This window comes from Hyla sarda, chromosome 2, assembly GCF_029499605.1.
Source record: "Hyla sarda isolate aHylSar1 chromosome 2, aHylSar1.hap1, whole genome shotgun sequence".
Taxonomy (NCBI): Eukaryota; Metazoa; Chordata; class Amphibia; order Anura; family Hylidae; genus Hyla; species Hyla sarda.
The window spans coordinates 115272205-115295497 of NC_079190.1; the positions used below are offsets into that span (position 1 = coordinate 115272205).

Consider the following 23293-nt stretch of genomic DNA (forward strand, 5'->3'; position numbering starts at 1 on the left):
CGACTTCCTATCCCATTCTCCTATCCCATCCTCATATCCCGACCTCCTATCTCGACCTCCTATTCCGACCTCCTATCCCGTCCTCCTATCCCGTCCTCCTATCCTGACCTCCTATCTTGACCTCCTATCCCGACCTCCTATCCTGACCTCCAATCCCGTCCTCCTATCCTGTCCTCCTATCTCGACCTCCTATTCCGACTTCCTATCCGTTCATATACCCCGTCCTCATATCCCGACCTGTAATATGTGTACCAGGTATTGAAATATCTCCAGCCATACGGAACGTATGTGGGAACATACATTTCCCATTGATTTGCATGGGACTTTAAACGAAAACCCTGACCCTCACAAATGCAGGTAGCTAAGGGTTAAATTAACTGTCTTATATTTTAAGTGGACATATAAGTAACATGTGACCAAGTATTATCGAAATATCTCCAGCCGTTTGGAAGTTGTGCAGTACCATATATTTCCCACAGACTTGTATGGGACTTTAAACAAAAACCCTGACCCTGGCAAATGGGGGTGAGTAAGGATTAAATTACCTATCCTATGTTTGTTGTTGACATATATGTAACGTGTGCCAAGTTTCATGTTAATATCTTTAGCCATTTGGATGTGATGCTGGAACATACACACACATTGGGGGAGATTTATCAAAACCTGTGCAGAGGAAAAGTAGCCCAGTTGCCCATAGCAACCAATCAGATCGCTACATTCGCTTTGCAGAGGCCTTGTTAAAAATGAAAGAAGCAATCTGATTGGTTGCTATGGGCAACTGGGCAACTTTTCCTCTGCACAGGTTTTGATAAATCTCCCCCATTGAGTTTTATTTATATATATATATATATATATATATATATATATATATATATATATATGGATGTATGATGTATATACAAGATTTATTTACTGCAATGTTTAAATTGTTACTGTAACTAGCAGACACTTTCCCATTCACTTGCTTTTAAAATTATCAACATAAATATCTTTAAATTGTAATAGAAAAAAAATGGCCGCTAGATGTCTCTGTTCTGTTCCATGCCACAATTAATACAGTGAGTTTGGTCTCCTCCTGGTCTGGCAGGAGACCAAACTCAGGAAGTGTTTCTCTGAGCTTGACTAACAGCTGCACAGAGCCTTATTGAAAGCTGCAAAGTGCCTCACTGAAAGCTGCACAGAGCCTCACTGAAACATGCACAGAGCCTCACTGAAACATGCACAGAGCCTCACTGGAACATGCATAGAGCCTCACTGAAAACTGCACAGACTGAAAGCTACACAGAGCCTCATTGAAAGATGCACAGAGCTTGAGGTCTTCTATTCATCATAGCACTGCAACCATGTGAGGGCGGAAGTGGTCCGCCAGCAGGCTTCAGTGATGTCATGCCTGCTGGGAAACGCCAACTTTCTTCTGCTGGGAGATTGCACTATGTGAGCAAGAATAAAGGTATGATACACAGCTTTTTAAAGCTCTGAATTTTTTTTATTAAGGGTGGGAGGGGTGTTAGTAGTTAGGGAACATAGCCTGAGTTAGTTTAGAAAAGTTTATTTGTTGACAGGTACTTCTTAATTAACCATACTGTACACAAGGAACACTATATTAAAAGTTTTAAAAATGGGGGGTGAGAAGGCAATCCCTCGGGGGTGGTCAGGGCTTTAGCAGTTAGTGTTGGGCGCGAATATTCGCATTTCAAATTTTTATCGCGAATATGGCAAATTCACGAATTCACGAATATTACGAATATATTCGCTATATATTCGAAATTGCGCATATTCGCTTTTTTCACATATGCGCATATTCGCATATTCCTTCTTTTCACTTGTGGGCCAATTAGAATGATGCAAATACACTTGTCAGAGGGTATCAACAACATCCCTAGAAACCAATAGTAAAGTTGCCCACCCCCTCACTGTTTTCTTCCTCGAATACGCAACTAGTGAATATTCACATATGCGAATATAACGAATACGCGAAATTCGCAAATATAGGATGAATATTCGTCTATATATTCGCGAAATATCGCAAGTTCGAATATGGGTAATGCCGCTCATCACTATTAGCAGCTAGAATATCCCCTAATCATGAGTTCTTTCTAAAAGATAAGAGAAGGTATCAGCTACACAGGCACATTAATAGCCTAGCATGATTTCTACTTGCTGTTCAGCATTATCTACAAAGAGAGGGTTCAGAATTACAGGACACTACAAATAGACTTCAGAGGGTCAGCATCTGGTTGGCTAAGAGTTTAGATCTTTATTATAAATATATTATCTAGAGATAAGCAATTCTATTGCGCAAATCGCTTCATTAAACTCAATTTACTGCGGTGCAGGCACCAGGGCATCTAAAATGGCAGATCCAGATGTCAGTACGTGTAAGGAAAGATGTGAAGGCGAGAAGGGAAGTAGGCGGGATGACCCTGAATCACATGCAGGATGCAGGCTATCAGCAGCCAGTCACCCCTGTGATGTCATAGCCCTATATATTCGGCAGCCATTTTGCGGCTTGTCATATAATTCATTACACTGCATAAAGATAGGATGGACATCGCAAAGTGTATTTGCACAGAAAGTAATTCTTACTGCAGCGATTAACCCCTCAGTCACTGTGAACAGCATTGTATTACAGAGAGCGGCAGAGACCTTGCCTCAGCTGCAGAAACATTTTCACAGGAAGGAGAAATAATTTTTTTAGGGCAAATCTGTGTCTTTGTTCCACAACAACTGGTCTGCTGGTTATACTAGTCTGTAGACGGTATAATCCATACCCAGCAGTCCATTCCTAATAGTATTTGAGAGAGTATTTTTGCAATTTTGGGTTTAGTACACAGTGACTGCATTTTTGGGGCTTTTTTGCCTACTGTAGCGCATTTTTCTGCCCTCATAAGTGCATACCACATACTCTCATCTAAGTAGTGTACTATTTTGTACCCGTTATTCTGTCAAGGGCCTAGATATTGTGAAAGTCCAGGCAAAAGTAATCACTGGCTGGTGTTTTACTAAAATAAATGTTTGTAAGCGTACTGTACCACATCTTTCTGTCCTCATACATGCATACCACATATGTACATCTAAGTAATGTACTATTTTGTACCTGTTAATCTGTCAAGGGCCCATATACTGTGAAAGTCCAGGCAAAAGTAATGAGTGGCTTGTATTTAACTAAAATACACTTTTTTAAGCATACTGTTTCTCATTTTTCTGCCCTCATAAGTGCATTCCACATATGTACATCTAATTAGTGTACTATTTTGTACCTGTTGATCTGTCAAGGGCCTAGATATTGTTAAAGTCCAGGCAAAAGTACTCAACGGCTGGTGTTGTACTCAGATACTTTAAGTGTACTGTAGTGCATTATTCTGCCCTCATAAGTGCATACAACATACCTACATCTAAGTAGTATACTATTTTGTACCTGTTAATCTGTCAAGGGCCTAGATCCTGTAAAAGTCTAGGCAAAAGTACTCACCGGCTGGTTTTGTACTCAGATCCTTTTTAAGTGTACTGTAGCGCATTTTTCTGCCCTCATAAGTGCATACCACATACGTACATCTAAATAGTGTACTATTTTGTACCTATTAATCTGTCAAGGGCCTAGATACTGTGAAAGTCCAGGCAAAAGTAATCACTGGCTGGTGTTTTACTAAAATATGTTTTTTTAAGCACACTGTACCGCAATTTTCTGCCCTCATAAGTGCATACCACATACCTACATCTTAGTAGTGTACTATTTTGTACCTGTTAATCTGTCAAGGGCCTAGATCAGTGATTCCCAACCGCAGTGCTGCATTCCCCTGTGTCCCCCTGAGTCCCCCTCTCCCTTGCGGCGCAGTGAGCCGAAAATGGTGCCCTGGGGCGCAACGAGCTGCATCTGCGCCGGACTCCCATGCCTGCCGTGAAACTGCAAGCTGCGCGGACTGGCTTGCTTAAGGTACTGTACCCTTTCCACTCCTCTGTTACCCCTTCTCAACCCTGTCCAAACCCCCCCACCACCGTCACCCAGGTCTATCCTCTACCCCCCCATCACTCATGTCCACCCCTTTGTCATCCATGTCCGCCTTGTCCACCTCCCTATCTATCCTTGTCACCCATGTCCACCCCCCCTGTCACCCATGTCACTCATCACCACCCCCCTCTCACACATGTCCACCCTCCTATCATCCCCATCACCCATGTCCACCCTCCTGTCATCCATGTCCGCTTTGTCCACTATCCTGTCCATCTCTGCTACTCATGTTTACCCCCCGTCTACCCCTGTAGTCTACCCTGTCACCCATGTCCACCCTCCTGTTCACCCATCTGTCACCCCAGTCCACCCCTCTCTGTCACTCCTGTCCCTCTTTTACCCCCTTGTCACCCTTGTCCACCCCTCTGACCCCCTGTCTTCCATGTTCACCCTCCTGTCATCCATGTCCACCCCCCCATCCAACCCTCTGTCACCCCGTCCATCCCCGTCACCCATGTTCACTCTCCATTATCCACCCCTTTGACCACATCCTTGTCATCCATGTCCACCCCCGATTCACCCCTCTGTCACACCTTTCCACCCCTATGTCATTCCCTATGCCCCCGTCACCCATGTTCACTCTTCTACACCCATCTGTCACCCTTGTACACCTCCCTATACCCCTCTGTACACTCCTCTACACCCCTCTGTCACCCATGTACACCCATCTATCACCCATATACACTCCTCTACACCCCTCTGTCACCCATGTACACTCCTCTACACCCCTCTGTCACCCATGTACACTCCTCTATACCCCTCTGTCACCCATGTACACTCCTCTATACCCCTCTGTCACCCATGCACATCCATCTGTCACCCATGTACACTCCTCTGCAACCATCTGTCACCCATGTACACTCCTCTACACCCATATGTCACCCATGTACACTCCTCAACACCCATCTGTCACCCATGTACATCCATCTGTCACCCATGTACACTCCTCTACACCCCTCTGTACACTCCTGTACACCCCTCTGTACACTCCTCTACCACCTTCTGTACATACCTCTACACCCCTCTGTACTCTCCTCTACACCCCTCTGTACACTCCTCTACATCCCTCTCTACACTCCTCTACACCCCTTTGTCACCCATGTACACTCCTCTACACCCCTCTGTACACTTCTCTACACCCCTCTCTACACTCCTCTACACCCCTTTGTCACCCATGTACACTCCTCTACACCCCTCTTTTATCCATGTACACTCCTCTACACCCCTCTACACCCCTCTGTCACCCATGTACACTCTTCTACACCCCTCTGTCACCCATGATAAAAAGTGCCGAGCCTAATAGGTTTGTTTTGCAGATGTAACGGTGAAGAATTGTGTGTGGAAGAAATCGTGTTGATGGCCCGGACCAGATGGAGAAGAGAAGGCAACGATGCAAATTAGAGAAGATGTCATTTGTGAGTTGCTGTATAAAGCAGCACTTTAAACTACATACCCACTGATAAATAGATATAGTGCGTTGTGTTTTTTACCGTTTTTTCCTTTTTTTTTTTTTTTTTGGCTCGTCAATTTCGTTAGGGGTGCCCCACGGAATTTTTTTTTTCTGAGGTGTTCCCCGATCCGAAAAAGGTTGGGAAACACTGGCCTAGATACTGTGAAAGTCACGGCAAAAGTACTCACCGGCTGGTTTTATACTTTTTTAAGTGTACTGTAGTGTATTTTTCTGCCCTCATAAGTGCATGCCACATACGTACATCTAAGTAGTGTACTATTTTGTACCTGTTAATCTGTCAAGGGCCTATATATGCAGTGAAAGGACAGCCAATAGTACACACCTGCTGCTGTTCTAAACAAATACTGTTTTAAGCGTAGTGAAGTGTATTGTACTCCCCTCATATACACAATAAGTATGTCAGAGTAGTGCCAGGACGTGCACAGTGGAGTGGCAGAGGTCTAAATTCATCAGGCTCAGGCAGAGGTTGCAGCAGAGTAGGGGCATGTGGCAGTTGGAGTCGCAGCAAGAGGTCTGAGCTCCCGGTGTCAGCTAGCAGTCTTGTCTCGACCAGCAACCCTGCAGCCGTGATTGATCGGTTCACTCGTTTTTCCACTTAATCCCAAGTGACATCTGACACCCCCAGTCAACAGTCAGTGGGTTCCTCAGACTCAACCCTCAGTTGGCATGGCCCTTATGCTGCTGCTGCAACCTAAAGGCTCTGTCATTGCACTGCTCTATGGTCTCCTCATGCTAATGCTACCACCTCCAGGCTCTGTCATTGTGCTGCTCTATGGTCTCCTCACGCTAATGCTAACACCTCCAAGCTCTGTCATTGTGCCGCCATTTGGTCTCCTCATGCTCTTGCTACCACCTCCAAGCTCTGTCATTGTACCGCCATATGGTCTCCTCATGCTGATGCTGCCATCTCCAGGCTCTCTCATTGTGCTGCTCTATGGTCTCCTCATGCTGATGCTACCGCCTCCACGCTCTGTTATTGTGCCACCATATGGTCTCCTCATGCTGATGCTGCCACCACCAGGCTCTCTAATTGTGCTGCTCTATGGTCTCTTCATGCTGATGCTGCCACCTCCAGGCTCTCTAATTGTGCTGCTCTATGGTCTATTCATGCTGATGCTACAACCTCCAGGCGTCCTCATTGGGCTGCCATGGATACTGCAAAACATAATTAAGGCGCTGGTCCCAAATTTGGGAAATTCCTCTGCATGAGGGTCACTTTCATGCTGCTGCTGCCACCTCCAGGCTGTCTCATTCAGTCACTATATGGTCTCCTCATGCTTCAGCCAACTCCAGACTGTGCAATTCCACCACTCCTCATTCTGCCACAAACTCCCGGCTGTGCCATTCAGCCACTATATGTTGTCCTCATGCTTCAACCAACTAAAGGCTGTGCCATTCAGACACTATATGGTCTTACCATGCTGCCACAAACTCCAGGTAGTCATTCAGCCACTATATGGTCTCCTCATACTGATGCCACCTCCAGGCTCTGTCAATGTGCTGCCATGTCACATGTGACTCCTTGTTAAATTTGGTCCTTTATACCCACACACCGGGCCCGGGACCCTAAAACTTGGAAGTTAAAATTTTAATTTCAAAATCCTCAATTTCAATTTTAAAATCTTAACTTTTGCTACGCCAAGCGCTCCCGGTCCCTCCTCCTCCCCGAAGCGTTTGCGGCATTCTCCTGTCTGCAGCGACCCGGTCAGACCCGCTGACCGGGAGTGCTGCACTGTCACTGCCGGTGGGGATGCGATCCACATAGCGGGACACGCCCGCCCACGGGTCGCATCCCAATCCACTCACCTGTCCCGTTCCCCGGCTTTCACGTCCCGGAGCGCGCGGCCCCGCTCTCTAGGGGCCTGGCCCAATCAGTTGTTGATCACTTCCCATTCCTGTAAAAACCCACTTCCCCTTCCTGTCCTCGCCGGATCTTGTTGCCCTAGTGCCCTGAGAAAGTGTTTTGTGTATCCCAAGCCTGTGTATCCAGACCTTTGCCGTTGCCCCTGACTACGACCCTTTGCTGCCTGCCCTGACCTTCTGCTACGTCCGACCTTGCTCTTGCCTTGTCCCTGTGTACCGCGCCTGTCTCAGCTGTCACTGGGGTTGAGTCGCTATCGGGTGGAACGACCTGGGGGTTACCTGCCACTGCAAGTCCATCCCGCTTTGCGGCAGGCTCTGGTGAAAACCAGTAACCCCTTAGATTCCGTTCCCCTGGTATGGCCCACTACATCACCTCACTGACACAGAGGATCCACCTCCAGTGTCCTCGCTGCATACCAGTCCGGATCCTGACAGTAGATCCAGCCATGGATCCCGCTGAGGTCCCGCTGCCTAGTGTCGCTGACCTAACCACCGTGGTCACCCAGCAATCACAGCAGATCGCGCAACAAGGACAGTAGCTGACTCAACTGACCGTTATGCTGCAACAGCTTCTGCCATAACTACAGCAACCATCTCCTCCGCCAGCTCCTGCATCTCCTCCGCAGCGAGTGGCTGCTCCCAGCTTCCGCCTGTCTCTACCGGACAAGTTTGATGGGGACTCTAAACAGTGCCGTGGATTCCTGTCCCAGTGCTCCCTACACCTGGATGTGATGTCGGACCAATTCCCTACTGAACGGTCTAAGGTGGTTTTCGAGGTCAGTCTCCTGTCTGGAAAGGCCTTGTCATGGGCCACACCGCTTTGGGACTGCAACGATTCCGCCACCGCTACTATCTAGTCCTTCTTCTCTTAAGTACGTAGTGTTTTTGAGGAGCCAGCCCGGGCTTCCTCAGCCGAGACTGCTTTGCTGAACCTTGTCCAAGGGAGTTCTTCTGTGGGTGAATACGCCATCCAGTTCCGCACCCTTGCTTCAGAGCTGTCCTGGAATAAGGAGGCCCTCTGCGCGACCTTCAAGAAAGGCTTATCCAGTAACATCAAAGATGTCCTGGCCGCACGTGAAATTTCTGCTAATCTGTCAGAACTCATCCATTTGGCCCCCCGCATCGACATGCGTTTCTCGGAAAGACGCCAGGAGCTTTGACAGGAAAAGGATCTTGTTCACACCAGGCGATTTTTCTCTTCCAACGTCCTTTGCAATCTCTTCCTGTGCCTTCCGCCGAGGAGGCTATGCAAGTGGATCGGTCTCGCCTGACCCTACAAGAGAGGACTCGCCGCCGAAATGAGAATTTGTGCCTGTGCTGTGCTAGTACCGAACATTTCCTAAAAGACTGTCCTATCCACCCTCCGCGTCAGGAGAAACGAACGCACCTACTTCCCAAGGGTGAAACAACACTTGGTGTGAATTCAGCCTCTCCACGTGTGACTGTACCTGTGCGGATTTCTCCTTCCGCCAACTCCTCCTTCTCAGCAGTGGCCTTCTTGGACTCAGGTTCTGCAGGAAACTTTATCTTGGCCTCTTTCGTTAATAGGTTCAATATTCCAGTAACCCGTCTCGTCAAGCCACTCTTTATCTCTTCTGTAAATGGAGAAAAATTGGACTGCACTGTGCGCTATCGCACTGAACCCCTGCCCATGAGCATAGGACTTTACTATGAAAGAATTGAATTTTTCGTTCTGCCTAACTGCACCTCTGAAGTTCTTCTCGGCCTGCCATGGCTCCAGCGTCATGCTCCTGCCCTCGACTGGACCACCGGGGAGATCAAAAGTTGGGGTCCTTTTTGTCACAAGTGATGTCTCACATCTGCTCCCACTTTTCAAACCCCTGAGGATTCATCTTTGCCGGGCCTTCCCAAGGCTTACCAGGACTATTCAGATGTATTCTGCAAAAAGCAAGCAGAGGTCTTACCTCTACATAGACCTTTTGATTGTCCCATTGACCTTCTTCCTGGTACCACTCCGCCCCGTTGCAGGATTTACCCTCTGTCAGCCCCAGAGACTCAAGCCATGACGGCGTATATCCAGGAGAACCTAAAGAGAGGTTTTATTCGGAAATTCTCATCCCCTGCTGGAGCGGGGTTCTTCTTTGTTTCTAAAAAGGATGGATCCTTACACCCATGTATTGACTACCGCGGTTTAAACAAGATTACCATCAAAAACTGCTATCCCCTGCCTTTGATCTCCGAACTCTTTGACCGTCTACGCGGAGCAAGTATCTTCACCAAACTGGACTTAAGAGCCGCGTATAATCTTATTAGCATCCGTAAAGGTGATGAGTGGAAAACCGCTTTCAATACCAGAGATGGGCATTTTGAATATCTAGTTATGCCCTTTGGGCTCTGCAACGCCCCTGCAGTCTTCCAGGACTTTGTTAATGAGATCTTTCGGGACTTATTGTATACCTGTGTTGTGGTCTACTTGGATGACATCTTTATTTTTTCCTCTTACTTAGAGGAACACCGTCGTCATGTCCGTCAAGTGCTCCAAATTCCTCATTGAATGCAACAATCTTCCTTTCCTAGGTTACCTAGTCTCTGGCGAAGGGCTTCAAATGGATCCAGATAAACTGTCGGCGGTTTTGGATTGGCCACGCCCTTCTGAACTATTATCGATTAATATTCCCCAATTTTCCACCATTGTGGTCCCTATTGTGGCTCTGACCAGGAAGAATGCTAATCCTAAGTTGTGGCCTCCACAAGCGGATGAGGCCTTCAATCGACTCAAAGCTGCCTTCCCCTCTGCACCAGTTCTGTCCAGACCTGATCCGTTAAAACCATTCTTCCTGGAAGTAGACGCTTCCTCAGTCGGAGCCATACTTCTGCAAAAAAAACTCTACCGGACGTAACATTACTTGTGGTTTTTTCTCAAAAACTTTCTCTCCGGCAGAAAATAAATACTCTATTGGAGATCGTGAACTTCTGGCCATCAAGTTAGCACTCGAGGAGTGAAGACATCTATTGGAGGGTTCCAAACACCCCATTGTCATTTACACTGACTACAAGAATCTGTATTACCTCCAGTCCACTCAGCGTCTGAATCCTCGCCAGGCTAGATGGTCGTTGTTTTTTGCCCGCTTCAACTTCGAAATACACTTGCCCTGACCTTCTGCTACTTCCGACCTTGCTCTTGCCTTGTCCCTGTGTACCGCGCCTGTCTCAGCTGTCAGTGGGGTTGAGTCACTATCGGGTGGAACGACCTGGGGGTTACCTGCCGCTGCAAGTCCATCCCGCTTTGCGGCGGGCTCTGGTGAAAACCAGTAACCCCTTAGATTCCGTTCCCCTTGTTCGGCCCATGCCATCACCTCACTGACACAGAGGATCCACATCCAGTGTCCTCACTGCATACCAGTCCGGATCCTGACAACTTTAATTTTAAGAATCTTAAATTTCAATGGTCTTCTCATACTTCAGCCACCTTCAGGCTGTGCAATTCAGCCATTATATGGTCTCATGATTCAGCCACCTCCAGGCTGTGTCATTAAACCAATATATGGTTTTCTGATGCTGCTGGGCCTGGGCCTAAAAAAAAAATTATGGCAGCACTAGCTAGCATAAATCTTTTAATCTTAGGGATTGTGAAGCCCTAGTGTCTACACATGCTGCTGCCAGCTCAATGCTGTGCCATTCAGACACTATTTGGTCTCCCCATGCTGCCACAAACTCCAGGTAGTCATTCAGCCACATCCTCATACTGATGCCACCTCCAGGCTCTGTCATTGTGCTGCCATGTGACATCTGACTCCTTGTTATATTTCATCCTTTGTACCCACACATGGGGGGCCCGGGACACTAAAACTTGGGAATTTCAATTTCAAAATCCTCAATTTCAATTTCAAAATCTTAACCCCTTAAGGACGAAGGGTTTTTCCGTTTTTGCATTAAAATTTTTTCCTCATCACCTTCTAAAAATCATAACGCTTTCAATTTTGCACATAAAATCCAATATGATGGCTTATTTTTTGCGCCACCAATTCTACTTTGTAGTGACATTAGTCATTTTACCCAAAAATCTATGGCGAAATGGAAAAAAAATTCATTGTGCGACAAAATTTAAGAAAAAATTTCATTTTGTAAATTTTGGGGGCTTCCGCTTCTATGCAGTGCATTTTTCGGTAAAAATAACACCTTATCTTTATTTTGTAGGTCCATACGGTTAAAATAATTCCCTACTTATATAGGTTGGATATTGTCGTACTTCAGAGAAAAATCATAACTACATGCAGGAAAATTTATATGTTATGCTAACTCCTATAAATTTTTTATTTTTCTGCGTACGGGCCTATATGAGGGCAAATTTTTTGTACCGTGTTCTGAAGTTTTTATCAGTACCATTTTTGTATTGATCGGACTTTTTGATCGCTTTTTATTCATTTTTTCATGATATAAAAAGTGACCAAAAATACACTATTTTGGACTTTGGAATTTTTTTCCGCGCACGCCATTGACCGTGCGATTTAATTAATGATATATTTTTATAGTTCGGACATTTGTGCACGTGGCGATACCACATATGTTTATTGTTATTTTTATTTACACAGTTTTTTTTTATGGGAAAAGGGGGGTGATTCAAACTTTTATTAGGGAAGGGGTTAAATGGCCTTTGTTAAAAAAAAATGTCACTTTTTTTTTGCAGTGCAATAGCTCCCATAGGGAGCTATAGCACTGCACACACTGATCTCCTATGCTGATCCCTGCAAAGCCATAGCTTTGCACGTTTCAGTCAGATAGGGGCTTGATTGCTCAAGCCTGTAGCTCAGGCTTGGAGCAATCAATCGACGATCGGACGCTGCGGAGTCAGGCAAGGAGAACTCCACCTGCGTCCCAGCTGATCGGAACATCGCAATTTTATTGCGATTTCCCGATCAGCCCGACTGAGCTGCCGGGAAGCGTTTACTTTCGTTTTCAGATGCGGCGGTCAACTTTGATCGCCGCGTCTGAAGGGTTAACAGCGCGCGGCACAACGATCGATGCCGCGCGCTGTTAGCCCCACCCCGGGACCGACCCGGTGTGATGCGGGGTCATGGCGTGACCCCGTTTTAAACACCGGGACCGGGCATAGGGCGTACAGGTACGCCCTACGTCCTTAAGGAGTTACATTTCTAGCTATAAATCTTAAATTTCAATGGTCTCCCCATGCTTCTGCCAACTCCAGGCTGTGCCATCCAGACACTACATGGTCTCTTAATGCTTCAGCCAACTGCACGCTGTGTCATTCAGCCACTATATGGTCTCCTCATGCTTCAGCCAACTCCAGGCTGTGTCATTCAGCCAATATATGGTTTACTGATGCTGCTGGGCCTTGGCCAGGAACTAAACATTTTTATGGTAGCAATAGCTACCATAAATCTTCAGTTTCAATTTCAAAATTAATCTTTTAATGTTAGGGATTGTGAAGCCCTAGTGTCTACTCATGCTGCTGCCAGATCCAAGCTGTGTCATTCAGCAACTATATGGTCTCCTCATACTGATGCCACCTCCAGGCTCTGTCATTGTGCTGCCATGTGACTCCTTCTTAATTTTTTTCCTTTGTACCCCCACGCCGGGGCCCGGGACACTAAAACTTGGGAGTCAAAATTTAAATTTAAAATCCTCAATTTCAATTTAAGAATCTTCAATTTCAATGGTCTCCTCATGCTTTTGCCAACTTCAGGCTGTGCCATTCAGACACTATATAGTCTCCTAATGCTTCAGCCAACTCCAGGCTGTGTCATTCAGCCAATATATGGTTTACTGATGCTGCTGGGCCTGGGCATGGGCCTAAAAATGTGTTATGGTAGCACTAGCACTATAAATGTTCAATTTAAATTTCAAAATGTGTCTTTTAATCTTAGGGATTGTGATGCCCTAATGTCTACTTATGCTGCTGCCACCTCCAGGCTGTGTCATTCAGCAACTATATGGTCTCCTCATACTGATGCCACCTCCACGCTGTGTCATTCAGCCACTATATGGTCTCCTCATGCTTCAGCCACATCCAAGCTGTGTTATCCAGCCCCTATGTGGTCTCCTTATGCTGCCAACACCTCCACGCTGAGTCATTTAGCCACTATATGGTCTCCTCATGCTGCCAACACCTCCACGCTGTGTCATTTAGCCACTATATGGTCTCCTCATGCTGCCAATACCTCCCCGCTGTGTCATTCAGCCACTATATGGGTCTCCTCATGCTTCAGCCACATCCAAGCTGTGTTATTCAGCCCCTATATGGTCTGCTCATGCTGCCAACACCTCCACGCTGTGTCATTCACCACTATAAGGTCTCCTCATACTGATGCCACCTCCAGGCTCTGTGCCACTCTGCAACAGCGATTCTAAAAGCAATGCCTGTAATCTGCATGTCATACTGAATAACAGTATTATTTCACTACCCCAGCACACTCCATATGTGTGTTAGAACAAAGCAAAGTGTTCTACGCCCCTATTGAGGCTCTCTGTAGTCCAGAAATAGCCATTTTTTATATAGATTTGCCACAAATAAATTCTGATTGAAACAGATTTTTTTGAAAAATCTAATTGAATTTTTCATAAGTTCGCTCATCTCTAATAGTATCCCAAAATGGGAGCCATCCTTTTTACAGAGCACACTGCAGTAAATATCATGACAAGCACTTACTGTGTGCACTGTGCCCATTGTTCACTGGACACATAAGTTCAACTTAGGGAAGTGTAAGCCTCTCTATTACGATCTCTAAAATTGAAAAGTTGTCATAAAGTTAGACTGCAGTGGTAACTATGAAAAATCTAGACATATTTTGGTTTAGTAGATCAAATCACAGGATGAAATCTAGAACTTCCCGAAAGCTATACTCCACAATCAGATTTAAATCTCTCAAGAGAAGGCCTTACTGTAGAATAAGGTACATGCTCCATCCTATCATAAGTACCCCCCAATCTGGATGAAACCAATGAGCATACAACCAAAATATAATACAATATATCCTAAAATGAGTGCTGTCCATCAATTGTTTCTTATTTTCACTTTTAGCCTTTTATGAGATCTCTTTGTCATGTAGACATATAATTATTATAGACTGCACATAGGGCAGTAAAATGTAACACTTTGACAGCAGTACACATGAACATAATTTATTTTGACACTTTACCCTCTATGATTATTTTTATCTCCTCGGAGAAATGCTGGAATCATTCCAGTTAGTAATTTTTTTTTTGTATGCTTTTCTTATGAACAAATTACATTCACAGATTCATTTGTCTGTTTCTGCAGTTTCAACAAAATAAAATTATTATAGTTTTATTGGGCAGACGCCGCCAGATACAAATTATGAAATTTTTGTCTAAGGTGTGTGAGACAGTCCTAATTTTCAGGTTAGGTTTGGGCATTGCCTGCCTACAGAAGCCAATAAAAGGGTATCTTTGTTTTATTGTTGACCAAACCCAAATTTGCATCTGTATATATAAGATCTTACAACCAATAGATGCCAGCAGAGCTGGTACTGTCAGAAGCTGTTATCCATTCCAATTCTGATTCAACTCATCATCATTCCAAAGACAAAATGACAAGCTATCGTTCCTCTAAATCTGGAGTTAAAAACTTCAGTTCTTGTTCTTATACACCAAAGAATGTGGGGGGATTCAGTGCCACCTCTTTCCGGAGAGGTCCAAGCTTTGCTAGCAGAAGCCTTTACAATGTAGGCTCAGGTGGAAGCAGAATCTCGGTTGGAAGTGCTCATCCTATGAGGAGCTCATACATGTATGGTGGAAGTGGATCTGGTGGTGGTGTTAGTTCAAGCGTCAGCTATCGGCTTGGTGGAGGATATGGTGCTGGCTCTGGATTTGGTGGTGGGTATGGTGTTGGTGGAGGATTTGGTGGTTTCGGTCTTGGGCTTGGGGGTGGATATGGTGGTGGTCAAGCTGGAATCACACCTGTTACCATTAACCAGAGTCTCCTTACACCACTAAATTTGGAGATTGATCCAAACATACAAAGAGTAAGAAAAGAAGAAAAGGACCAGATTAAAAACCTCAACAACAGATTTGCCACCTTCATTGACAAGGTAAAATAACAGTAATTCTATATTGTGTAAATACAAAAGGCTAAATCATAAACATGTAACAAATTTTTGACTTATTTACAGGTCCGTTTCCTGGAGCAACAAAATAAAATGCTGGACACTAAATGGACACTTTTACAAGAGCAAAAAACAGTGAAAAGCTATCTGGAACCGCATTTTGAGAGTTACATCAACAATCTAAGAAGGCAACTTGAAGGCCTTGGTGGGGATAGAATTAGATTGGAATCTGAGCTTAAGCACATGCAAGATGTGGTAGAGGATTTTAAAACAAAGTAAGTAAAAACTGTCTTCAATAACTGTAAAACAAAAAAAATCTATATTTTTGCTGTAGAAATATTAATAGCAATGACTATTGTTTCTAGAAATAGTGCAAAATATGCATTCTTTGGTTTTCCATCAGATATGAAGATGAAATCAATAAGCGCACCGCTGCTGAGAATGAATTTGTCGTCCTTAAGAAAGTGAGTATAAAACGGAAAATTTGTCACATTGCATTGTCATTGCATGTACTAAATATTTGGTAACTTATGTTTATTTTAATAGTGGTCATGATCATGTTATACATCCCTGTCCTTGTTTTCTTCTCACCCTCTGGGATATTACATAGCTACTGTATTCATACATAGGTCACCGAATTTTTATGGTAACAATATTATTTATTTCTGCACATATAACTACTTTGGACTTGGACAGGTTTGTGGTATCTTTTAGCAGGTTGCAAGGGATCAATTGTAATGTGGGTCTATTGTATATAATTGTACACAGTAGTAGACATGTATCAATTATAAACCAGCTTACCCTTTAAATGCCAGCTTTACATCATATAAGGCTGGGACATATAATGGGGAGGGGCTGATGGAGTAGTTAGCCTTGGCAATGGGTACCAATAATCCACCGTACCTTGGCCTAAGTGTTAGATAGGTAAACTACAGAAAACTGAATCTGTGCCTAGCTACAATGGATCTGAGATATTTTACTTTTGTGTTGAACCATTGTTCTCTGGGTCATTTTTCTAACAAAAATACGATAGTGTCTTTAATTTACTGGCAAGAGCTTTGAGTTCTGCTGTTGCTGAACTACCTCTACCTCTTGTGATATCTAACACTAAACAACAAGCCATTTTCTGCAGTCCAGAGCCATTGACCAAGCCATTGTTTCACAGCTGAGATGTGCCAACAGAATGTGACCTAGTTGGCCCATGTAGCTACAGTCTGGCCTTCTTGCTCAGACATGTGCTGTTTATGAGGCAGATCTCTTAAGTTGTGACTTTAATTTCTTACTTTTTTAAGCTATACTACTGTTACTACTATTTACAATCTGAAAATGTGCTTTATGTTATCGTTTTATGCTATACTGGTTTAAGCCTGATGGCCTTTAGCTATACAGCTTATACCATATGTATTGACTTAGGTCAAATTGACCATTAGGAATAATCCTTTACCACCATGTAACTGGTAAATAAATATATGAAAATTTTCTTGTGGGTTGACTTTAAGTGGATACTCTAGATTGTTGAGTTATTCTCCATGATTAACTCTTTCACAACATGTGTATATACGCAACTGTATACAGTTCTGCATCCTTGATAAGAATGTCTCACAACTTGGTCACTTTAACATTGTAACATGTAACCTCTTTCATGTAGGATGTGGATGGAGCTTTCTTGAATAAAACAGAACTGGAGACAAAGGTGTCAGCACTGATAGATGAAATCAACTTCCTACGTACAATCTTCCAGATGGTAATATTATTGGGCATGTTGGTACTCTATTCTATAGTAATTCTTTACACTAACTTCCTTCTAATAATCTAAAGAGCTTTGACCTCTACAACATAGAGATAATCAACAAATACATTTGCCCTCCTTTACTATTGCAAACCCGACATGTTTTATCGTGTCAAGCACCAGATTCTGAATTTAAAAAAAATCAGACTGACTCTCCATTTTACTAGGAAAACCCGAAAAAGAAGCGTTGCCATTGGGGAAAGGGGGTGTGGTCACAAAAAAGGGGCATTTTCCCGACATTTTCACAAGAACTCAATATATTTACTAAGGTTTCCACAGAAAATGTGGTGGATTTCAGCCGAGGAAAACCCTACAGATCAGAACATGTGTAAAAAAAGCAAAATGTAGGGAAAGTGGAAAATGTAGGGAAACCATGGTAAATTCCATGGAATTAAAACCCACAAATAAACCTACACTCCATTCTTAGTAAATCAGGGCCATTGTTTTGTAGCATTAAAAAAAGCAGCCGTAGAAACCAAAGGTATGGGTAATTGACTATAACTGATAGATGGTTGACATTTTATTTTAGGAAATAGATCAGCTTCAAGCCCAGATCTCCGACACCTCGGTTGTTGTATCGATGGATAACAGCAGAGACCTGGATATGGACAGTATCATTGCAGAAGTCAGAGCTCAATATGAGGACATTGCTAATAAGAGCAGAGCAGAGGCTGAGACATGGTATCAATCTAAGGTGAGATACTTACCGACCTATTGTAATGCAGTCACTTAAAACGAAATCCCTATTAATTCAATGATATACAATGAACCCATATTTCCCTTTATTAATAGATTGGTGTTGCCTGTTTTCTTTTTTTCAGTATGAAGAACTGCGCATCAGCGCTAGTAAGCATGGTGATGACTTAAGGAACACCAAAAATGAAATTGCTGAGCTAAACAGACTGGTAAACAGACTTAAGGGAGAAATTGATGGCATAAAAGCACAGGTATTACAATAATTTATATAACATTGTGACATAATCATCACAAATTTCTTAACCATGAACATGCAAAGCTCACAACTGCAAATCATACAGTAGAGTAAACTTGATGTAAGAATCATGAACCTGTAGTATGCTTATTACTATAGAATCTATAAATCAGCAAATTCTGCAAAACCAAAATATAAAAATATTTTTACTAATATTTTTCTCCTTCATCCTCAAAAGCGAGCCAGGTTGGAAGCTGCTATAACTGAAGCTGAGGAGCGTGGTGAAGCTGCTGTCCGAGATGCTAAAAATAAACTTGCTGAGTTGGAGGATGCTCTTCAGAAAGCCAAGCAAGAAATGGCTCGCCAACTGCGCGAATACCAGGAGCTGATGAACGTCAAGCTGGCTCTGGATATTGAAATCGCCACCTACAGGAAACTGCTGGAAGGAGAAGAGAGCAGGTGAGTAGTATGGTGACTATTTGACCAAAACCAGGTTGGCAAATTACCAAAATAGAAGGAATTGCATTGACATATTTGGAACTTAGGCTTAGGCTACGTTCACACAACCGAGCATCGGAATTCTGGTGCAGCAGTCTCCTGTTGTCTTCACTGGGATACCATTACACGATGCACACTGGAGAATTTCTGTGGCAGTATTTTCAAATTCTGGACTCATGTTCATTCTTTTTGGCGGAAATCTATGTTGACTGTACTGCCATCACTGGTGACGGCATTGGTCCGCACGATCCTAGCGCAGAAGGATATCAGCAGTGCCTGCAGCTGACAAAATCTCCAATTAGAAAGAAATTCCGTAGTGTAATTGTAGCACAAATGCCACTCAGGCAAACTATAGTAATAGTAATAGAAATAAGAATGACTAAAGGTATAGTGTCCCTTTAAATGACATGAAAATCCATAACACAATGAGAGGAAAATTCATTTAAACTATGTTAAAAACAGAATTTTAGCACTTCCAGTGCACTAACAAGTATCACATGTTTTCATTTAATATATTTCTGATTTCATCTTGTTAAGAAATAGTTTGGAAGGGTTGACATTGTTTTGGAATTTTGGTGGGGCCTGCATTACTTTGCCTCATATCCCATATTTGGAGGACGCAAGCCGTTGTACAGCATGAGCAGATTGCCACACTGTTATAGTATTGCTAGATTGCTATAGTATGTTTGCCTTGTTCTTTTAAAATGTATAGTCATTCAGTTTTACCTCTTAATGGAAACATATTCCCAATATTTATAAAATAAAAAGTAAGATAAAAACCACTTGACTTTAGAATTTCTAGAATGTATATATCATATAGTACACTGTAACTTGTATCTCCTTGTTTGCTATTACATAAGTAAAAAATAAATAAATAGAGAGAGAGAGAGAGAGAGAGAGAGAGAGAGAGAGAGAGAGAGAGAGAGAGAGAGAGAGAGAGAGAGAGAGAGAGAGAGATGCTGCATTAGTCTCCAGTATTCTTTGACTCAATACTCTATATTTCTTGGCAGATTGTCTGGAGATGGAGGTGCTGTCAGCATCTGTAAGTATCCCTCCAGATATTGCTATGGTCATTTGCCATTTTGGCAGAAGACATCCAGTAACAAATGTTTTGTTCTTCACAGCGGTGGTGAGCTCCAGCACTGGAGGAGTCCTGACATCAGGTGGAGGAGGTTATGAAGGTGGAAGCGGACTCTACAACTCAGGATCTGGATTCAGCTCTTCCAGTGGAAGAAATGTCACTTCCAACAGATATAGCAGTGGAAGTGGCATGGCCTCCAGCTCTGGATATAGCACAGGGGGATTACAAACTGGGTCTGCTGATCATGCTACAAGTGGTCTGCTCAGTCCTGGTGGGTACTCCTCTGGTGGAAGCACCTCAAGTGTTAGCATTGTCAGAAAAACAACAACATCATCCACAAGAAAGGTCTAAAGCTTGTAAGGTTTAATGTGCAACTTTCTCATTTTGTGCTTCCCTTGACGTCTTTACACTTATTCATCCATCCCTTTGAAGTTAGGTGATACTTACCTGTACTTTTTGACTGCCATAAACAATACCCAATGCACTAAATAATGTGGTTCTATAAGTCATGATTTTTAGATCATAAAGATAAGAACAACTTTCTTAGACATAATACAGTGTTTCAGTATAAAGTGTTTATAAATGTGTTGACTTACATCTACCACATTTCACTTGCATTTCTTAGCACCATTCTTTTCAGCATGATCCGCACACTGTCTATGCAAAGCTATAGTCAGTCATTCATCCTTTTGTGAACAGTTGTTAGAATTCCTCTAAATTGTATGTGTGCAAATTGATGGAGATATGTTTAAAACTACCCAAATAAACCATTTTCTGCTTTTCTGACAAGAAAATCTGTCTTTTTTGCTTATATAAGTAAATGTAGTAAGAGTTAACAAAGGCGTATATGTATTACTATTTTTCCTAAAATTCATGAAGATACTTACAGTCTCCACATTTGACCGTTATGAGCTATAGTGGATTAAAATATGGGTGGACCACAGTTGCCCAAATTAACCACCATGTTAAAAGACTATCCAGTTTTCTTGTTAGCTGTGGCTGCCACGGCTGAACTATGTCAGGCCACACCCACTGTTAGAAGACATCAGATTAACCCTCTGATACTTGTTTAAACTGAACCACAAGGAGGAATGTCACAGCTACCCACAAGGAGACTGGTTTTCTGTTTGACCTATTAGCGCTAGACTTACTTTTTAGGCAGTGCAGAGAAAAAATCAGCTAGGCCCCAACACCTGGGACAGCTGTGCTTGGGGTACCAATACTTCTGCAAAGATAAGCCTCCATACACCAGATCATCACTTCTTTCTATAAGACAAAGAGAGAGAGAGATAGAGAGAGAGAGACCGGGGGGCGGGGGGTGGGGGGGAATTATTGAGATTTAGTGGAGATAAATGAGAGTTCCATAGAAAGTCAAGAGGCCCCCAGGGCTTCAGGTTAGGCCTAGAGCCAGTTAGTGAAGATACCTCAATGAAGATATGAAGACTAGCACACCCCAAGAAGGGCTGAAGGAATGCACATACACAAATATTGTTGCATATATACTTAATAGGCACTTTATGACACAGTCACTGTTTTTTCAGTTCCTTGATAAGAGACTGTACCTCTATCCTCTGTGGAAGACTGTTTGCCAAATTTGTTAAGTAAATGACTGTTACTTTTCCATCATTGCTGTGTCTGGTTGACACATTGCCATCAAGAGCACCTCATTTTATTTTTAATGGACACTAGAGTGTACCTGTGGAAACATAATTGATTTAGAGAAATGTGGGAAGTCAGTGCCTCCACTTAAGCCGCTGTGACAACTAGATATTTTAAATTTTATAATTTAGTAAAAAGTAGCTAGGCAGGGCCAATTAAATAAATAAAAACCCGTACTCACCTGCTGTGATCCCCACCACTGCTGTTTCAACAATGTCTGGTTACTACTGCTCACCACTTGTAGATGTATTAATAAAAGGAAGGCTCACCACTTGTAAGGCTCATCACTGTACTGCACTTCACCACTGCTCACCACTTGTAGATGTATTAATAAAAGGAAGGCTACACTCAATGGCTGAGGCTGATCACTGACATGGCCACATTTAGAGGAAAAAATATTTTTGGACAACCCCTTTATAGGCTTTCTATCTGTTCCCAGTTAAAGGGGAATTCCAGGCAAAACCTGCTTTTTATATATATATATATATCAACTGGCTCCGGAAAGTTAAACAGATTTGTAAATTACTTCTATTAAAAAATCTTAATCCTTCCAATAGTTATTAGCTTCTTGTTACGCCGAGCGCTCCGGGTCCCTGCTCCTCCCCGGAGCGCTCGCGGCGTTCTCCTCTCTGCAGCGCCCCAGTCAGACCCGCTGACCGGGAGCGCTGCACTGACACGGCCGACGGGGATGCAATACGCATAGCGGGACGCGCCCGCTCGCGAATCGCATCCCAAGCCACTTACCTGTCCCAGTCCCCGGCTGTCAGGTACTGGTGCGCGCGGCTCCGCACTCTAGGGCGCGCGCGCGCCAGCTCTCTAAGATTTAAAGGGCCAGTGCACCAATGATTGGTCCCTGGCCCAATCAGTCTATTAGCTTCCACCTGCTCCCTGCTCATATAAACTCACTTCCCCTTCCCAGCATTGCCGGATCTTGTTGCCTTGTGCCAGAGAAAGCGTTTTGTGTATGTCCCAAGCCTGTGTCCCTGACTACGACCCTTGCTGCCTGCCCTGACCTTCTGCTACGTCCGACCTTGCTCTTGCCTTGTCCTTTTGTACCGCGCCTGTCTCAGCAGTCAGAGAGGTTGAGCCGTTACCAGTGGATACGACCTGGTTGCTACCACCACAGCAAGACCATCCCACTTTGCGGTGGGCTCTGGTGAATACCAGTAGCAACTTAGAACCGGTCCAGCGGTACGGTCCACGCCAATCCCTCTCTGACACAGAGGATCCGCCTCCAGCCTGCCGAATCCTGACAGTTCTGAAGTTTTCTGTCTAACTGCTCAATGATGATGTCTCATCCCGGGAGCTGTGCATGATGGGAGAATATCCCCATAGGAACTGCACAGCTCCCGGGACGTGAGTCATCAGAGAGCAGTTAGACAGAAAACAACAACTCAACTTCAGAAGCTAATAACTATTGGAAGGATTAAGATTTTTTTATAGAAATAATTTACAAATCTGTTTAACTTTCCGGAACCAGTTGTTATATAAAAAAAAATTTGGGCCTGGAATACCCCTTTAATGCACATTTTATATTAAGATGAAAAGATGTTCAGGAGGCACTCACCAGTCAGGTGAAATGTCAATTCTTTATTTCTTGTGCATTAAAAAGCAGCTTTACAGGAGGAGGCTGCCATGGCTTCCACCTTTCGTAAATACAGTTGTTTCACTCCACCATGGAGCTTCCTCAGGTTACGTCATCTCACCTGTGAAGAAAGAACAAGGTCCGGCACTAGATTGGTTGCATGTAAAAACATCTTATTTCTTTATTTGAAGATTCTGCAGTACAAGGCTGGAAGTCTGACGCATTTCGCTATAGAGCTTAATCGTAGACTCACCTGTGTACAAAGGGTTTAACTACCCAAATCTAGTGGCGCAGGTGAGGGGCATATACATACAAAACATAGTACAAAAAGTTAAAAACTGAGAGAAGGTGCATACTATGGT

The 23293-nt window shown here is 43.7% G+C and overlaps 1 protein-coding gene across 3 annotated transcripts; it reads left to right on the top strand.

The window, feature by feature from the left end:
• The first annotated feature begins 440 nt into the window (after positions 1 to 440).
• Positions 441 to 20440, top strand: LOC130357704 (keratin, type II cytoskeletal cochleal-like). Of its 3 annotated transcripts, none has more exons than XM_056560430.1 (9): positions 441 to 525; positions 15455 to 15663; positions 15792 to 15852; positions 17037 to 17132; positions 17707 to 17871; positions 17999 to 18124; positions 18347 to 18567; positions 19617 to 19648; positions 19731 to 20440. In XM_056560430.1, exons 1-9 carry the CDS (start codon positions 520 to 522, stop codon positions 20036 to 20038), a joined length of 1224 nt encoding a protein of 407 aa, XP_056416405.1. In that variant the 5' UTR covers positions 441 to 519; the 3' UTR covers positions 20039 to 20440. The 3 variants fall into 3 exon arrangements, with proteins under 3 accessions (XP_056416405.1, XP_056416406.1, XP_056416407.1); XM_056560431.1 differs by lacking the exon at positions 441 to 525 and adding an exon at positions 1185 to 1450; XM_056560432.1 differs by lacking the exon at positions 441 to 525 and adding an exon at positions 14706 to 15373.
• The last annotated feature ends 2853 nt before the right edge of the window (positions 20441 to 23293 follow it).